This window comes from Myxine glutinosa, chromosome 11 (genome assembly GCF_964187855.1).
Source record: "Myxine glutinosa chromosome 11, kmMyxGlut1.1, whole genome shotgun sequence".
Lineage (NCBI taxonomy): Eukaryota > Metazoa > Chordata > Myxini > Myxiniformes > Myxinidae > Myxine > Myxine glutinosa.
Window position 1 is genome coordinate 135,829,025 of NC_136271.1, and position 16,817 is coordinate 135,845,841.

General features: G+C 42.2%; 1 protein-coding gene across 2 annotated transcripts in view; it reads right to left on the reverse strand.

Annotated features, from left to right (window-relative positions):
• Nucleotides 1–4,163: 4,163 nt before the first annotated feature.
• The window catches only part of LOC137436833 (transforming growth factor beta-2 proprotein), a 53,820-nt gene continuing 41,166 nt past the window's right edge, over nt 4,164–16,817 (reverse strand). The window contains exons 3-8 of one of the 2 annotated variants that reach the window (XR_013625055.1): nt 16,490–16,625; nt 16,303–16,380; nt 12,716–12,890; nt 12,322–12,475; nt 9,083–9,696; nt 4,164–5,085 (exon numbers count right to left, since the gene is read on the reverse strand). Coding sequence is in view for 1 of the 2 variants with exons in the window: in XM_068130987.2 (XP_067987088.2) it covers nt 9,538–9,696; nt 12,322–12,475; nt 12,716–12,890; nt 16,303–16,380; nt 16,490–16,625 (702 nt within the window). In the remaining variant the exon portion in view is untranslated. Of the gene's footprint in view, nt 5,086–7,906; nt 9,697–12,321; nt 12,476–12,715; nt 12,891–16,302; nt 16,381–16,489; nt 16,626–16,817 lie in introns of those variants that run through there. The other variant, XM_068130987.2, reaches the window with a different exon arrangement.

Genomic DNA, 16,817 nt, shown 5'->3' on the forward strand with positions numbered 1-16,817 from the left:
AGATGGCCATCTTAGAGTTAATGTAGATCAGTTTACATCTTTGTACTATTGATTGCTGATTGTTGATGGTTGATTGCTCGGGGAATATATCCTTGATTATTCCGGATCCTTGGTGTGGGGTTTTTTCTTGGTTGGAATTCATATTGATTGCGTTACGAAAGCGCATACATAATAAATCTTTCTGGCGGAGTTCCTCTCATGGTCCGGGGGTCACCGAGACCAGGTAGTCACCGGGAGGACCACGTAACACCTAGAGATACGCACACTCGCCTCTAAGCTGTCCAGCCTAAGTTTGAATCTCGACCCAGCTATAAACTATCACCCTAGTGTTTTGCAGGCGAGGCATCATTGCGTGCCCTATCCCTCGGATGGACGTTAAACTGGGTGTCCAGTCTGCTAGCATTAGCTGGTGGACATTAACGATCATACTGTGCCCTTCGCAAAGAGTAGGCGAGTTAACACTGGCACCATGAACAAATTACAAATTCATGCTTCGACATAAGGTAGAAAGTGCTGTGGTTTTCCTGGAGGGTCCTTGACACCAGGTTCTACCACTTGCTATGACAGAGTGTAGTTGCTGGCTCAGCAGCAGCTTCTGCACTATAAACTAATTGACCAGGCGATTTGCATAATTCATATGAATGGCGGCCTTCTTCAGATACAAAGGGCAACTAATCCGTACAAATGTAGCAGTTATGCCAGTAAGATCATGAATTTTGAACTCACTGCTAGAAATCATGTGTTTGTGACTTGGCAAGGCAAAATAAATTAGCTATCAAGTTGGATGTGATTTGTTTAGACGATATTTACCAATTACCATGTGCTTTGAGTTTTGGCCTAAAGTTAATGTGTTTAACTTTGTCACAATGCTTGCATATTTAACATTTATTTTTAACAATTGCACATTTCCCCCTTTTAGTTATAGTGGTTTCTAGTGACGCCCTGTTGAGATCTCTTCCCCTTGTGCTATTTAGCACCCTGTCATAATAGGTCCTGAACCTCCACAATCAGAATCCCCCCATGAATGCACAGCACATAAAATACATTGTGAAAATAAGGTGAAGAGATGTGTGAAATTCTCAGTATTATAAAAATTTCAATTGGGATCATTAAAAAGTAGCTTACATTCAACAAGAACAACTCCTGTCCTCCCGCTAATGGCTTTGTGTTCATGAATTTTTACCGGCACATGAATCGAGATTCACAATACAGTTAAAACAAGAAAAAGACCAATCAAGAGATTGCAAACCCTCGCCAGGATGTATTTTCAGTGTTTTTTTAAGGCTTTTGTGTTAAAACAAATATGGCGGCCGAACCACGTGACCGAAGTCGTCATCATTATTATTTTTCTCCACCAGTTTATGCCGACATGGCGCTCAAGAAATTTCATCTTGATAGGATAAAGTTTGGTACTTGTCGATTTATGACGTCATCATTAACATATTTTATTCCTCAAGGAGAGTTCTTTACAATGAGCCATGTCTCCATTTTTTCTATTCAGCGCTTTCGGAGATATAGAGGTGCAAGGTTTTTCGATTTTTCCAAGATAATCCTATTCAAATTTCAAGTCAATCGGATTAAAATTGAGGATTTTAGAAATCTGAAAAAGGTGGTTGACCTTTGGCCTACGTTGACCTTTTGGCCAACGCTGATCTCAAAAATAGTTGGTGGTTGAATTCGGTAAGCTGATATGTAAATCCTATTCAAATTTCAAGTCAATCGGATGAAAATTGAGGATTTTAGAAATTCGAAAAAAGTGGTTGACCTTTGGCCTATGTTGACCTTTTGGCCTAAGCTGATCTCAAAAATAGTTGGTGGTTGAATTCAGTTCGTCGATATGTATATCTTATTCAAATTTCAAGTCAATCGGATGTAAATTGAGGATTTTAGAAATTTGAAAAAATGTGGTTGACCTTTTGACTTTTTGACCCCAAAATATGTAGGATTTTGTCGACCACGAACCCTACCATTTGGTGAAGTTTCGTGAAGATCGGTTTAAAATTGTGACCTGTAGGCAAGTATAAGAGAGCGGACAGACAAACACAAACACACACACAAACCGGAGTGATCAACATACTTGCAAAAAAAAAAAAATTGGCAAGCAAACAAACAAACAGACAGACAAACGGACTCAAATGCAATACCCTCTCCTCAGGCGTGGGTTGATATTGAAAGGAATTGGAATAATAAAACACCCGGGTGTTCATGCAAGAATATGATGTACATGTGTTTGATGGGATGCAATTATAGATAAGATAAAGTACAAAGTAAAAGAAACCTGAAAGAGACCTTGAGAGTATAGCTAGTAGTACCTTTAAGAGTTTATGCGTTATGGGATAGAGCAGGAAATAATCAGCTCGTCAAAAAAAGTCGTTCACAGCTGAAACAAAGACCAGACATGCCATGCAATATAATATGTGTATTATCTGTACAAATGTAGCAGGTATGTAAAAGTGGAGGTCTCCCGGTGGTTTATAAGTGTAATGAAGACCTGCCAATGTGTTCTATGCTGTTGACCCCACATTAGTGGAATGGGAGTTTGTATTGATATGTGTAAGGCCACCCATAAATCACTAAGCTGCAAGCTTGTCCTGTAAGCCAGTGCCAAATTGTCTTCCCATTCCCCTCCTTTTTATGATCATAACACCCAACCCCTCCAATTAAATCTCAGTTTCCATCCTTGCCGAGTTCCTGGTCCACCTAGGATAGAGTTGGGGAGCGAGGGAGACTTCTGTCTCGATGTGCCGGGATATGCTATTGCAGGTGGCGATACACTTATTGCAGGTGGCGATATACTTTACCTTGAGGGTTTAAAAAAAAAACAATCCTTCACGGAACAGAGACCTAATGGTATGGAGAGCGGGTGAGAGGGAAGATCTTGAAGTGCCACTGCTACGAATGAAGCCACCAATAGCCAAACTTAGTATGGGACTGCCACGTCTTAGCCAACCTGCCCATCCTGGCAATCAACCAAATTAAAACTTGCACATGGAACTGCCAGTTTCGTGTCTTACCATCTCTCAAACACACCCCAGCCTCCCCTCTCCTTACCCTCCATTACTCCGGTTTTTTATTATCTTTACCAAAGCTTTAATTTATTACGTCCGCCACCGAAAGTGGACAGAGGTTATGTTTTTACCCTGGGTTGTCTGTCTGTAAGCAGTATATATCAAAAGGTTGTGGACAGATTCTAATGAGATTTGGTGAACATGTTGGGTGTGTGACAAGGAGAATTGATAAGATTTTGTTGAAGATTCGTATGTGGACACTGGATACTATAATTTTAAAAGTGATTTTTCTTTGTTGAGAGGTAAGGCCAAAAACTATATATAGCACGGTATCTGAAAGTTATGGCCGGATTTGGATGAAAATTGGTAGACATGTTGGGTGTATGACAAGAACGAATTGGTTCAATTTTGATGACGATCCGCATCCGGTAAGGATTTTTTTTTTTTTTCAAGTGATTCTTCACATTTGAGAGACAGAGCCAAAGACGACATTTCAAAACGTTGTCGATGGATTATGATAAAACTTTGTGGACGAGTTGAGTAAGTGACAACAACAACAACAACAACATGCATTTTAAAGCCATTTTCCCTGCTAGAGCGGGGGTTAGCCTTGCGGTCCCCATGACAATCGTCTCCATTTTGCCCTATTTTCTGCATCTCCCCTTGTTTACCCCCTTGCCCGCATTTCTTCTTCCACCATCTTTAGCCAAGTCTTTCTCGGTCTTCCCCGTCCTCTAGTTCCTTCTTCATTCATTTCCATCACTCTTCTCAACCAGTCACTTTCATCCTTCCTCAACACATGACCAAACCATCTCAACCTGTTCCTCTTCACAGCATCAATCACAGGCTCTATTCCCATCATCTTTCGCAATTCATCATTTGTCTTCCTCTCTCTCAACGATACTCCGCACATCCACCGAACCATTCGCATTTCCACCCTTTCCAGCCTTCGTAGGGTAAGTGACAAGAACAAGCATATTGTATGTTGGTTCAGGTCCGGATCCAGATCCTGCCTATCAGTGGTATACAAAACATAAACTGTGCTGCTCTCTTGTTTCAAAATGGCTTTTACCAGAAAGGACAAAAAGCTTTGACGAAACGATAGACCTGTTTGATGAGCATGTAAACCCCATTCACAGTAATCCATACAAAGGATTGGTAACACTTTCTTCTGCTTTATTGTGCACTAAATATAGGAACAATATAAAAGCAAAAATGATTTAAAATAAACTCTGTGGTCTTTGTAAAATGATTAACAACACAGATCATTTAACAATGCAGAGCCTCGCTGGAGTATAACGTATGTCTGAGAGACCCCTTTCACACACCAGGATGCTATTTTAAAGTAGGCCACCATGGTGCGATATATTAAAGTTGATCTATGTACGGACTCACACACGCACACACAAGCAGATTAAAATAGCCTCTCCTATCCCTTTGGGAGCTGACAATGTTAACAGAAATCCAAGTCCAAAATTTGAATCTCTCATTTAGAGCAACATGGAAAGATGTGCTAGCAAAGTTACCGGCCTACTTGTATAAGTTATTGGCCTGGCTTATTGGGTTGGTCACCTCACTGGATTTGTAACCTTTTGTCTACAAGTCATTGGACTCGCTTATCGGGTTATTAGTCCTGCTATGCAGGATATTGATGTTTTTGTTTGCAGGTTATTGGCCTGGCTTATTGAGTAATTGCTCAAGCTTAAGTTATTGGCCAAGTTGATGATCACGTTTTTAACTTTGTTTAATTATGAAGGGTGTCTGATGTTTTGCCTGACATAGAAATAGAAAAATGAAATGACAATGGTTGTTCCGTTTCAAAGGAAATGTAATAACTTTTCTTTTAAGAAATATTAAATTAAAATCATTGTACAGTAAAGAAACTGCTGTGGAAATTAAAGTTTTGATAGATAAACATTTCTTTGCACAGATTTCTCATAGAAGGGCTTTCAGCGTGAAGCCATTGGCCAAATCAGCTATAAGGTATTGGCCAGGCCAAATAAAATGTATCTTTCAGATTCTTATCTACAAAATATATCTTCCTCTTCTTCCAAAACTTTAGTAACAAGCGTTACGCCTAGGTCCCCCGTCGGTGAAGTGATGTGAGTTGACAAAGTGGAAGACGCAAGGCGGCCATCTTGGATTTTGACGTGGCGACCCTATTTTCAATAGCGTTCTCCCTTATGCGTAGATACACCCACACACCAGATTATAAGTTAGTAGTTCGTTTATTAGTCCCCTACCGGTGTACACCGTAGGGGACTATAGGTTTGCACGCCATCCCTCCGTCTGTCAGTCCGTCAGTCAGTCCGTCAGTCCGTCAGTCCGTCAGTCCGTCACGCAAAAAACAGTTTTCCGTACCTTTTTTCTAAACGCTTAATGCTAATGATTTCAAACTTGGCACATGGTTTCCTCATGATAAGTTACAGATCAGATTCGACCTTCACGACGTTTCGATCATTTTTGACAAAGTTATGGCACGTTGAACTTTGGGAATTCTGATAATTCTGATGATCCTTAACTCAGTGCCATTTTAAGTTTTCATTTCCTATAAAAACCATTTTTCTCTGCAATAATCAAAATAATGAGATCAAATTTTCACCGTAGGGGGGACTCGGTCTGTAGAATATTTTAATGGTAATTATGACGTCACAGGCCACGTGGTTCGGCCGCCATATTGTTCTTCATGAAAACACGAAAACCCCTTTTTCTCTGCAACGGCTGAACAGATCGAGGCCAAACTTTGCAGACAGAATCGCATACGCATGACGAACAAAAAAGTCAGCGAGCATGACGTCATGCATCACATGGTTTCAGAGTTATGACGTTTTTAAGCATGAACCTTTAAAACCGAGCTCCTCCCTCATTTTTGATCCAATCGAGGGGAAACTTCACAGATCTGTTCAGCATGTCAGTCTACTAAAATGTCCTTTTGGAATTTGCGATAGGGCACGTGGTTTAGCAGATATCGTTAATTAAACGAAAGTATCTAAAAAAATGGATATCTCTTGAATCGCTAGTACCTCAGACCGTGCGTTGGTAATTATATAATTCACACAGTGCAATACGTGCAGGCTGCTCCACGGAGCGACCTTGCGGGCTTATCAATGAGGTGAGGCATGACACACATGTGTCTCAGCATACCTCAGATCAAGTTTGAGAACCAGCATCAACTGTGCATAAATTTGCATATTCCATCATTTTTGACAAAGTTATGGCACTTTGAACTTTGGTAGGGGACATGTATTTCAGCGCAATACTCAAAATGCTTGTTTTTCAAGATATTCCGCTCACAAGGTTCAGAGATACATGGCGGCGGCCATCTTGGATTTTGACGTGGGTTGCACCCACACACCAAATTAGAATTTGGTCCTTCGCTTACGCACGTACGTACGCATGCACGCACGCCCGCATGCACGGACGGGCGGACACACGCATGCACGGACGGACGCACACACGGACGGAGGGGAAAACCATAGTCCCCCTTTCGCTCTGCGGTGCGACGGGGGACAACAAACAAGTCAGGAGACGACGAGATGGTTCACGAGCCAGCGGTATTCAATGACAAAGGACGGACTGTAAGATCTCAGTAAGAATTCCCGAAGAGCACCAGGCACGGACAAGCCAGGCCTGGAAATGTCAAAACGAAGGTTACTGACCTTTAAATGAGATAGAAAATAATGTATAATCAGTTATGAGGTTAGTTAGCTACACAATACCGAAAATTCGGTGAAAAATGAAATGAAAAAATAAAAAATAAAATGAAAGATCCAGCCAGCTCTGTGGGGCTAGACACGCGACATTGGCCTAACCAAATACCGAAACCCCTGTCAGATTCCACCAAACCCCTCGGAGAAGATGTAGCTTGAACTCGATTACCTCCTAAAAAGACATCTTTTTGGGGCGTGGCACAATACGCCCACTCTAGGCAGGACACAACTAGATCATGATATCAACCTCCCACCCAAGTTTCATCAAGATCGGATGATATCATCGGGTAGTTATGCTGCGGACAGACAGACACACACACATGACGAATATAGTGGTCAATTGATAACTCGTGAACCAATAAAGTTCCTCCTTTTATTTCATTCTTCTTTTTCCTTTTGTCTATGTCTGTGCTATTTTATAAAGCTTATAATATGAGAAGTAAAGCAAATGCCTTTCCATGTTTGTTTGTTCTTGAGCTTTCATAATCTCATTTGGCCATAAACATCCCTTCTGCAGAGCAAAGTACTTTCTATTTTCAGGACATTAAATCCACATAAAATTAATAGTTCAATCAGATCCCTCCTATATGATTTTTAGATCCGGGGTTCATTGTGGACAATCTCGTTTGGTTTCTGCTACTAGGTTTCCTCGGGTATACAAATTTAAGATGGTGGACTGTGCTGAGAACATTGGAGTCTGTCTTTCCCTGCTGGATTTTTGTCCCCCGTCACACCGCGGAGCGAAAGGTGGACTATGGTTTTCCCCTCCATCCGTGTGTGCGTCCGTCTATCCGTGCATGCGTCCGTCCGTGCGTGCGTGCGTCCGTCCGTGCGTGCGTAAGCGAAGGACCGAATTCTAATCTGGTGTGTGGGTGCAACCCACGTCAAAATCCAAGATGGCCGCCGCCATGTATGTCTGAACCTTGTGAGCGGAATATCTTGAAAAATAAACGAACTACTAACTTCTAATATGGTGTGTGGGTGTATCTAGGCATAAGAATGAATATGAATGAATGAATGAATGGGTTTTCATTCATTCATCTAGGCATAAGGAAGAACAATATTGAAAATTGGGTCGCCACGTCAAAATCCAAGATGGCCGCCTTGCGTCTTCCACTTTGTCAACTCACATCACTTCACCGACGGGGGACCTAGGCGTAACGCTTGTCCCGTTGATGAAGGCTTAACTGGAGACAAAATACCGTTTTGTCTAAGCACCACGTTTGCACATTTCGAGGAGATAATAGCAATTGTGACCGTCTTCATGACTCTGACCATTTTAGGAGCAAATGTCCTTTCTAAACCGTAATTTGTCTTACTAATATATGTAGGAATAATAGTAATACGTTTTTAAAGCTTTGTCTGTTGTTATGAATTAACTTTTCATCTACTTGCATTAAGTGAATATGTGTGGTAATATTTTTTTATGAATGCAATGAACAGTCGTTCAAAACTGATTGTCGCTTTAAGCATATTAAATCTATATTATAGCTCTCTCCAAGGAGCTTATTGATGGTAATAGTCCACTTTTTTATTGTATATGTTATCCTGCGCCAACTCTCTGCTTTCCATACCTCACTGACGTCCCACCGCATCACTGGTTGCTGAGTCTGAATCCTTTCTCTCTGAAAATATCTCATAATTCCTGCACTGTTTTCTGGCCTCTCTTCTCAAGCATCAAGGGTGATGTTTCCCTCGTGACTCATTGTATATCATTTTAATCAATGCGCCCGAGTCATTTTCCATGAGATGCAAAGCATCTTCCGGAGTTAAGAGGCCACGATCGGTTGCAAGAATACACCCTTTAATACACACACACACACACACACACACACACACACACACACACACACACACATATATATATATTGATCCTTTAGTTAGGTTAGACATTGTTCAGTCTGGTTAGATACAGTATATGTCCCTATTGCGCATCTATTTTTTTTTTTAAATAATTTTTCGCAAGGTCAAGGTTCATGGAAGAGCAAGATGACAGAAGGTAAAATAAACAATGAATTGAGAGTGGAGCCAGAGTTGAACAAATTCAGCAAGGAGATGAACTGACAGAAAAAGCAAAATGATTGCGCTTAAGAGGAATGAAAAAATAGACTTCATGAACAGTGCATGGAACCAACAGAACATTGATCGAAGTATGCTATCCACTGTGGGAAGAAAGGAGAAGCATGTGTTTTGGGGGTTAACTCCTCATCGGAGGGAAAAAAACAAACACCGGCCTTCACAAGCGATAATACTTAGTTCTTCTTTAGGCTTCACGAAGGCGAATGGCGGTCTGTGTCGGCAGAAAGGTGTAACAACTAAGATGGTGTGTCAGGTGGAGTTGAGGGGATTTGTGAGTTGCCTCGCCTAGGTTTGAATCTCACAACCTGGGTGGAGAAGATTGTGAGGAGCGATGATTGGGTGACATGAGATCGTGGTGCACTGCTTGTTCGGATTGCACTCTTGGTCTTCTTTCTCGATATCATCAGCGTACACCCTTCTTTTGTGTGCTAAATTACATGGATGGTTCAAATACGAGCCCAAAAAAATCAACATATATGCAGTAATTCTACTTGTATTACAGGTCAAATTTGAACCATCCATGTCGGAGAATATTCTTCATTCTCCTCTAGGAAATCCCAGCTGGCTCCACCCTCATTTTCTCCGCATTCCTACCCTATAAATCCCACCTGCTCCAGAATACTCTTTAAACATCCTCTCTTTCCCTTAATTCAGCAATGAACAAAAGCTCACGCAACCTCACATCGTTTAGTTTAGGACAACCCACTTTGCCACTGCTTTGGGGAAACTTTACGCATGTCTCAGCGACATTTGCATGAGTGTACAATCATAGAAGGCAGCACCTCCACACGTGCAACTCGTCCTTTGTAGTAGAGAATGGTCAGTGGTTGCAGGTGGAGAGGGACGCAACATGGAGAAGCTGAAGCACTGGGGTTTTTCATTGCATACTCGGCCAAAACCTGCCAAGAAACACAGGACGCATCTTTTCACCTGCCCAACTGCTCAGCAACTTTCCAGAAAAGTCATCCAATGGCTGTGATTAGCATGAAACGGTTCCGATAAACGTCTTAACTGAGAATAGTTATACTATGAAAAAGGTGGTTCATTATTCGAGGAGCAGAAAATTGTCAACTGGAAATAAACTACAATAGTTATAACACTCGTATCTTTAGACTCACAGTTGTAGTACTCCATTCATGCTCATCATACAAGTGAGGAAGCTAATTTCTTCATGTTGCTGATGATAGCTCACCTACTCTTTGCTAAGGACACCGTGGGATATTTAATAGATGGATTGCCAATTTATTTATTTTATTTATTTTTGCATACATAGTCGAGGCTCATGGAGGGTATTAATTATATATTTACGTAATTCATATTAGTACACTGAACGGATCAGGCCAAAAGGAACAGTTGAGAGAGGGAGGAAACATCAACAGCAGAGTTGAAGGCCAAGATAGAGGGAAGGGAGACTTGGACAAACAATGGGTGTGGTAAGGAATGAGGACCAGGAGAGGATGCATGGGGTGGACAAGCGTATACAGAAGGACACCCTTGGGAAGGAAAGCTGAAAAAAAGTTGTTGGGGGGGCGGAGGGGATTGACGAGGATATAAAATATCATGGTCTTGGATGGGGGATATTTAATATGAGACAGTGGTGAACAGCTGTCTTGAAGACCTGAAGGGACGAATGGGATGGAAGAGTCTGTGGAAGTTGGTTCCATAGGTGGGAAAAGAGGAACAAATGAGTGGAGGTGAGCATTGATCCTAGATTGAGAAGTATTTCACCAGAATGGGGTTGTTGACCTTGTGTACTCCGCAGAAACCTGAGCGGACAATACACGGAAAGATCAGAGGGTGCAAGACCAAAAGAGGGCAGTAGAAGACAGAGAACTACAGACTCAGCTTTTCGGGAAATTCCAATAATATTGAAGGCCTTGGTTTCCACGGAGTCAAGCTGAGCAAGATGTGAGGCAGGGGAGCCAGCCCAGAGGAGAGAGCAGTACTCCATGAAGCTGCAGATAAAGGCCGTGTAGATGGATTGGAGTTCAGGTGTGCCAAGGATGGACCTTGTACGACGGAGGATGCCAAGTTGGTGGCTGGCATTGGAGGCCAATTTTGAAATGAGATTTACCTAAGAAAGATCACGCTGAGAGTGAGACCCAAGAGTTTGAATGACTTAACAATCCTCTTGAGGAAGTTCAAAGTAGATGGGAAAATGTTGCCAGGCAGTCCTTTGAGAGAGAGAGATAGTGTCATTGTGAGATTTGTCAGGATTGAAAGTCATATTCCAAATGTTAGACCAGCTCGTGATTTTATCAAGGTCTGAAGAGAGGGAAGAGGCTGCAGCCTACCTGGCTGAAGGATGAGGGATGTAATGGCACAGGGTGGAGTCTTCAGCAAATAGATAAAGGGGATTTTGCAGTGTCAGAGAGGTCATTGATTAAGATCAGGAATAGGACTGGGCCCAGAACACTGCCTTGACAGGGAGAGGAAATTAGAGAATTCCATTGAGAGCCACACATTGACTATGAGAGTAGAGGAAGTCAGTAAGCCATGTGTGGAGTTGGCCTTTTTGCACTTTTTATGTTATGTTCAGTGACGTTGGCTGATTTCCAAGCAGAAGGAAGATGACCTTGGCAAACGATAGAGTGAAAAGGGTAGAGAGAGGATGTGAAAGAGCAGCAGAGCAGGATTTTAGGACACGTGAGCTGATTCTATCCGGTCCAGTTGCAGAGTCAGAGTCGATGGTTGAAAGACCATCTCCACCTTCTCAGATGCAAAATACACAGAGTCCATGAGCAGTTAGGTACGACAGGGAAGTATGAGAGATTGGGGGAAACAATATTTGGTAGCAAACAGAATTGAGGCACTTGGGAATGCATGGAAGGAGAGCATACACCAGAGACAGACTTAACAAGGTGCCATTGGGTTTTAGAGGAGGGAGGCAAGTTTGAAAGTTGAGGTTGGACAGATGGCGTTTTCCGGCTTAACGTCCCTCTGAGGGGGGGGCACACGTTGATGAATCTGCCTGCCTGTGAAACACCAGGATGACAGTTTATAGCTGGATCAACATTTGAACCCAGGCTAGACAGCTTAAAGGTGAGTGTGAGGAACCCCGAGGCTATCCTGCCAGCCTAACTGGATCAACATTTGAACCCAGGCTAGACAGCTTAAAGGTGAGTGTGAGGAACCTCGAGGCTATCCTGCCAGCCTAACTGGATCAACATTTGAACCCAGGCTAGACAGCTTAAAGATGAGTGTGAGGAACCCCGAGGCTATCCTGCCAGCCTAACTGGATCAACATTTGAGCCCAGGCTAGACAGCTTAAAGGTGAGTGTGAGGAACCTCGAGGCTATCCTGCCAGCCTAACTGCATCTGACCATGAATTATTGATCACCCACATAGCTCCTATTATCTTTTCACATGCTCCGATGCAGCTTATATAGATGATTGTACTCATTTGCACAACAATTCACCTTCAGCAAAACTTTTTCAATCACACAAATGGATCGCATCACAAAGTAACTGTGTGTTCAATACGACTGCATGCCACCTCACAGCACCGATCCTCTGTGTCTTGCCTGGCTGTATTGAGAGTCTGAACTCCACATGTAGGGGCATGGTCCTGCACACAGATTGGCATAGTAGCCACGTGGCGAATGTATCCACGACCAGCCAAGGTCTTTGTGAAAATCGATATATAGTTTTCGTAGACAACAATTCCTCTCCTTCGAGCTGGAAAGAGAGAAAAGCAACAGGCCTCTAATATGTTCTCTTTGCATCATATATGGTTTTGTATGTTTCAGGACCTGCTGTTCTCCTTCCCATACGCATGTATTCCTCCTTCCCCTACTTCCCCTACACACACATGTAAATCCGTTAGTTGACCCTCGAACACTGAATTTATCACGAATCTGCCCTGCAGACTCAATTGAAAACTTAGCTTGAAATGCAAAATATTGTCACTCCACATGCCTGAAACAATATTCTTCACCCAGGTCACGCTTTTTACGTCGTCTACTCTCCTCAGTTTGTTTTCCTGATTGCCCCATGATGAAAAGGTGTGGAAGAAGGTTCTGGCTCTGGGCTCTTCCAAATGCGAGCATTGGGCCTTGATCTCCCCGATCATCTTCCTCTGAAGTATGACCATCTGTTGTGCAAAGACAATGTGAAAATAAAAATCCATAATCGCAATGGTCTCTTCTTTCTTACTTTCATAATTTGATTTTATCTCATGATATTAGTATTGTAACACCACTAAATGCATTTAGAAATCCTATTTGACTAAGAGTGCAGGAACTCACCTCCTCTTCACGAAGGACACAGAAAGGTATTTGAACATCACCAACTATTGCTAACAGATGGGGAAACCAGTTTGATGCCCATTCGAGAGATGGTGCACATATCTATGCCTCGCCCAGCATGTGAAACGCCAAAGATGACAGTTTACAGTTGGACCTAGATTAAAACCCAGGCTAGGCAGCTCAAAGGTGAGTGTGCATATCTGTAGGCTATCCTGCTACCCTACTGTTGTGGCTGAAAATATTGGCACCCTTCCACTTTTTTCAAAAAATGCATCATTTCTTCCAGAAAATTGTTGAAATTAAAAAATAATTTGGTATCCATGTATCTATTTCTTTGGTTTTCAGTGGAAAAACTTACTAAATATTAGCTTATTCCACACATAAATCATAAAATGGCCTGAACAATATTATTGGCACATTTTATAAGTTGTTAGAAACAATTACATTTCAAGCAGGTGATTCTCCTTTACTTTGGAATTGAACTCACCTGTGGTGAGTTGCAAGTGCCTGAAATATAAAAATCACTCATTCAACCAGTTTGAATAGAGTAAAGGAGTCATTCTGCTGTTTTGTGTCACTGTGTGTACCGCAATGAGCATAGAGAAAAGAAAGAACATCAGAGAATTGTCTGAGGAGGTCAGACACAAGATTGTAGCCAAGCATGGACAATCTCAAGGCTACCAGTCCATCTCCAGAGACCTTGATGTTCCTGTGTCCACCGTACGCAATGTTATCAGGAGGTTTAAGGCCCGTGGTACTGTAGCCAACCTCCCTGGACATGTCCGCAAGAGAAAACTTGATCGAAGATCGCAGCAAAGGATTGTTCGAATGGTGGAGAAAGCACCTCGATCAACTGTCAAACAGATTCAAACTAACCTTCAGATACAAGGTGCGACAGTTTCAACTCGCACCATCCATCGCCAACTCAATGAAAGGGGTTATATGTTAGGAGACCCAGGAGGACCCCGCTGCTGAGAGAGACATACGAAAGCCCAACTGGAGTTTTCAAAACACACCTGAACAGGCCAAAATCCTTCTGGGAGAATGTCCTGTGGACAGATGAAACCAAATTAGAGTTGTTTGTTGAAGCACATCATCTCTATGTTTACAGAAAACAAAAATGAAGCTTTCAAAGAAAAGAACACCTTCCCTACAGTCAAACATGGAGAAGGTTCAGTGATGTTTTGGAGTTGCTGTGCTGCCTCTGGCACTGGGTGCCTTGAATGTGTGCATGGCATCATTAAATCAGGAGATTACCAAGGCATTTTGGAGCACAATGTTCAACTCGGTGTCAGGAAGATGGTTCTCCATCGAAGGTCATGGGTCTTGCAGCAGGACAAAGACCCCAAATACACTTCAAAAAGCACCCAGGAATGGTTCAAGACAAAACGCTGGACTGTTCTGAAGTGGCCAGCAATGAGTCCAGATCTAAATCCCATTGAACACCTGTGGGGAGATCTGGAAACAGCAGTTGGGAGAAGGCACCCTTCAAATCTGGGAGAACTGGAGCAGTTTGCACAAAAAGAGTGGGATAAACTGCCAGTACAGAGGTGCAGGAAGCTCATTCATGACTATAGGAGCGCTTGACCAGTTATTTTGTCCAAAGGTGTGCTCCCAAATATTAAGTCGAGGGTGTCAATCATTTTCTCAATGCCATTTCTTTTTATTTTCTGATTTGAAAGGATATATTAATTTCTGAATCAAAAACAAAGGTTCTGTAATATTAACAGGGAAATAAAGAATTGTGGAGACCAAATACTTTTGTCAATTTCAACTTATTTTTCGAGAAAATTCTGAGTTATTTGAAAAAAGTGCAAGGGTGCCAATATTTTTGGCCACGACTGTATTTTGTTCATATACCCAACATCCTGCTTTCTGCTTATCATGGTGCAAGCTCATATTGGTAAAGACACCATGTCATCCTTTACATTAGGAACCTCACAGAACAAGTAAGCAGTTCAATTCCCCCCACATTGAACTGCCCTCTGCTGGCATAGCACTACAATTACAACAAGCATTCTGAGTATTGCGCTGCAATACATGTCCCCTACCAAAGTTCAAAGTGCCATAACTTTGTCAAAAATGGTCGAATATGCAAATTTATGCACGGTTGATGCTGGTTTTCAAACTTGATCTGAGGTATGCTGAGACACATGTGTGTCACGCCTCGCCTCGTTGTTAAGCCCGCAAGGTCGCTCCGTGGAGCAGCCTGCACGTATTGCACTGTGTGAATTATATAATTACCAACTCACGGTCTGAGGTACCAGCGATTCAAGAGATATCCATTTAAAAAAAAAAAATTTTCGTTTAATTAACGATATCTGCCAAACCACGTGCCCTATCGCAAATTCCAAAATGACATTTTAGTAGACTGACATGCTGAACAGATCTGTGAAGTTTCCCCTCGATTGGATCAAAAATGAGGGAGGGGCTAGGTTTTAAAGGTTCATGCTTATAAACGTCATAACTCTGAAACCATGTGATGCATGACGTCATGCTCGCTGACCTTTTTGTTCGCCATGGGTATGCGATTCTGCCTGCAAAGTTTGGCCTCGATCTGTTCAGCCGTTGCAGAGAAAAAGGGGTTTTCGTGTTTTCACGGAAAACAATATGGCGGCCGAACCACGTGACATGTGACGTCATAATTACCATTAAAATATTCGACAGACCGAGTCCCCCCTATGGTGAAAATTTGATCTCAATCGGTCCCATTATTGCAGAGAAAATCGTTTTTAAAGGAAATTAAAACTTAAAATGGCACTGAGTTAACGATCATCAGAATTACCAAAGTTCAAAGTGCCATAACTTTGTCAAAAATGATCGAAACGTCGTGAAGTTCGAACTTGATCTGTAACTTATCATGCGGAGACCATGTGCCAAGTTTGGAATCATTAGCATTAAGAGTTTAGAAAAAAAAGTCCGGAAAACTGTTCTTTGTGTGACGGACTGACAGACTGACAGATTGACAGACTGACGGACTGACAGACTGACGGACGGACAGACTGACAGACTGATGGACTGACGGACGGACAGACTGATGGACTGATGGACTGACAGACGGACAGACGGAGGGACGGAGTGCAAACCTATAGTCCCCTCCGGTGTACACCGGTAGGGGACTAATAACAGTTACATACATCTGGTTGCCAGTGCTCAAGACCAAATCAAGACAATTAAAACATACTGTCGACATGCACCAATAGACCAAGTTATCTTGCACACCAACACTTCAACCTCCTCTTTTCATTTCATACTCACCTGAAAATTTTACGTGCAACTCAGGTGCATCCTTATTGCACGGGCAATGCGACGAAATCTCAAGCTCCAATTTGCTTACTGTGGAAACATTTGACATAAAAAACGATGCTTTTTAAATCAAGTATAGATGGGAAAAAAAATTGAGTGACATGAGCACAATATTTTGATCCTCAAAACATGGTCTTACCAGGATGAACCTGCCATTGGTGCAAGATACTCGTGACTTTAAATGATAACCATTCTTCATGTTCTCCACTTGTCTGCACAAGCTTGCTTGCCAGAAATTTTGGTTCTTGGACATCTTTATCTGGGGACCCAAAGACCTGAGACAGATGTAAGTGGACAAAGACAAAAAGGAAATAAATACACAATTCACAGACACACACAGAGAGAGTGAGAGATATAGTATCACCATACATTTACAAATACAACAACCTTCAATGGGAAGTGTACAAGCCTGCATTCAAGCACCACTGTTGACTATGTTTCAACCTCAAATGAGACTATGGGATGAC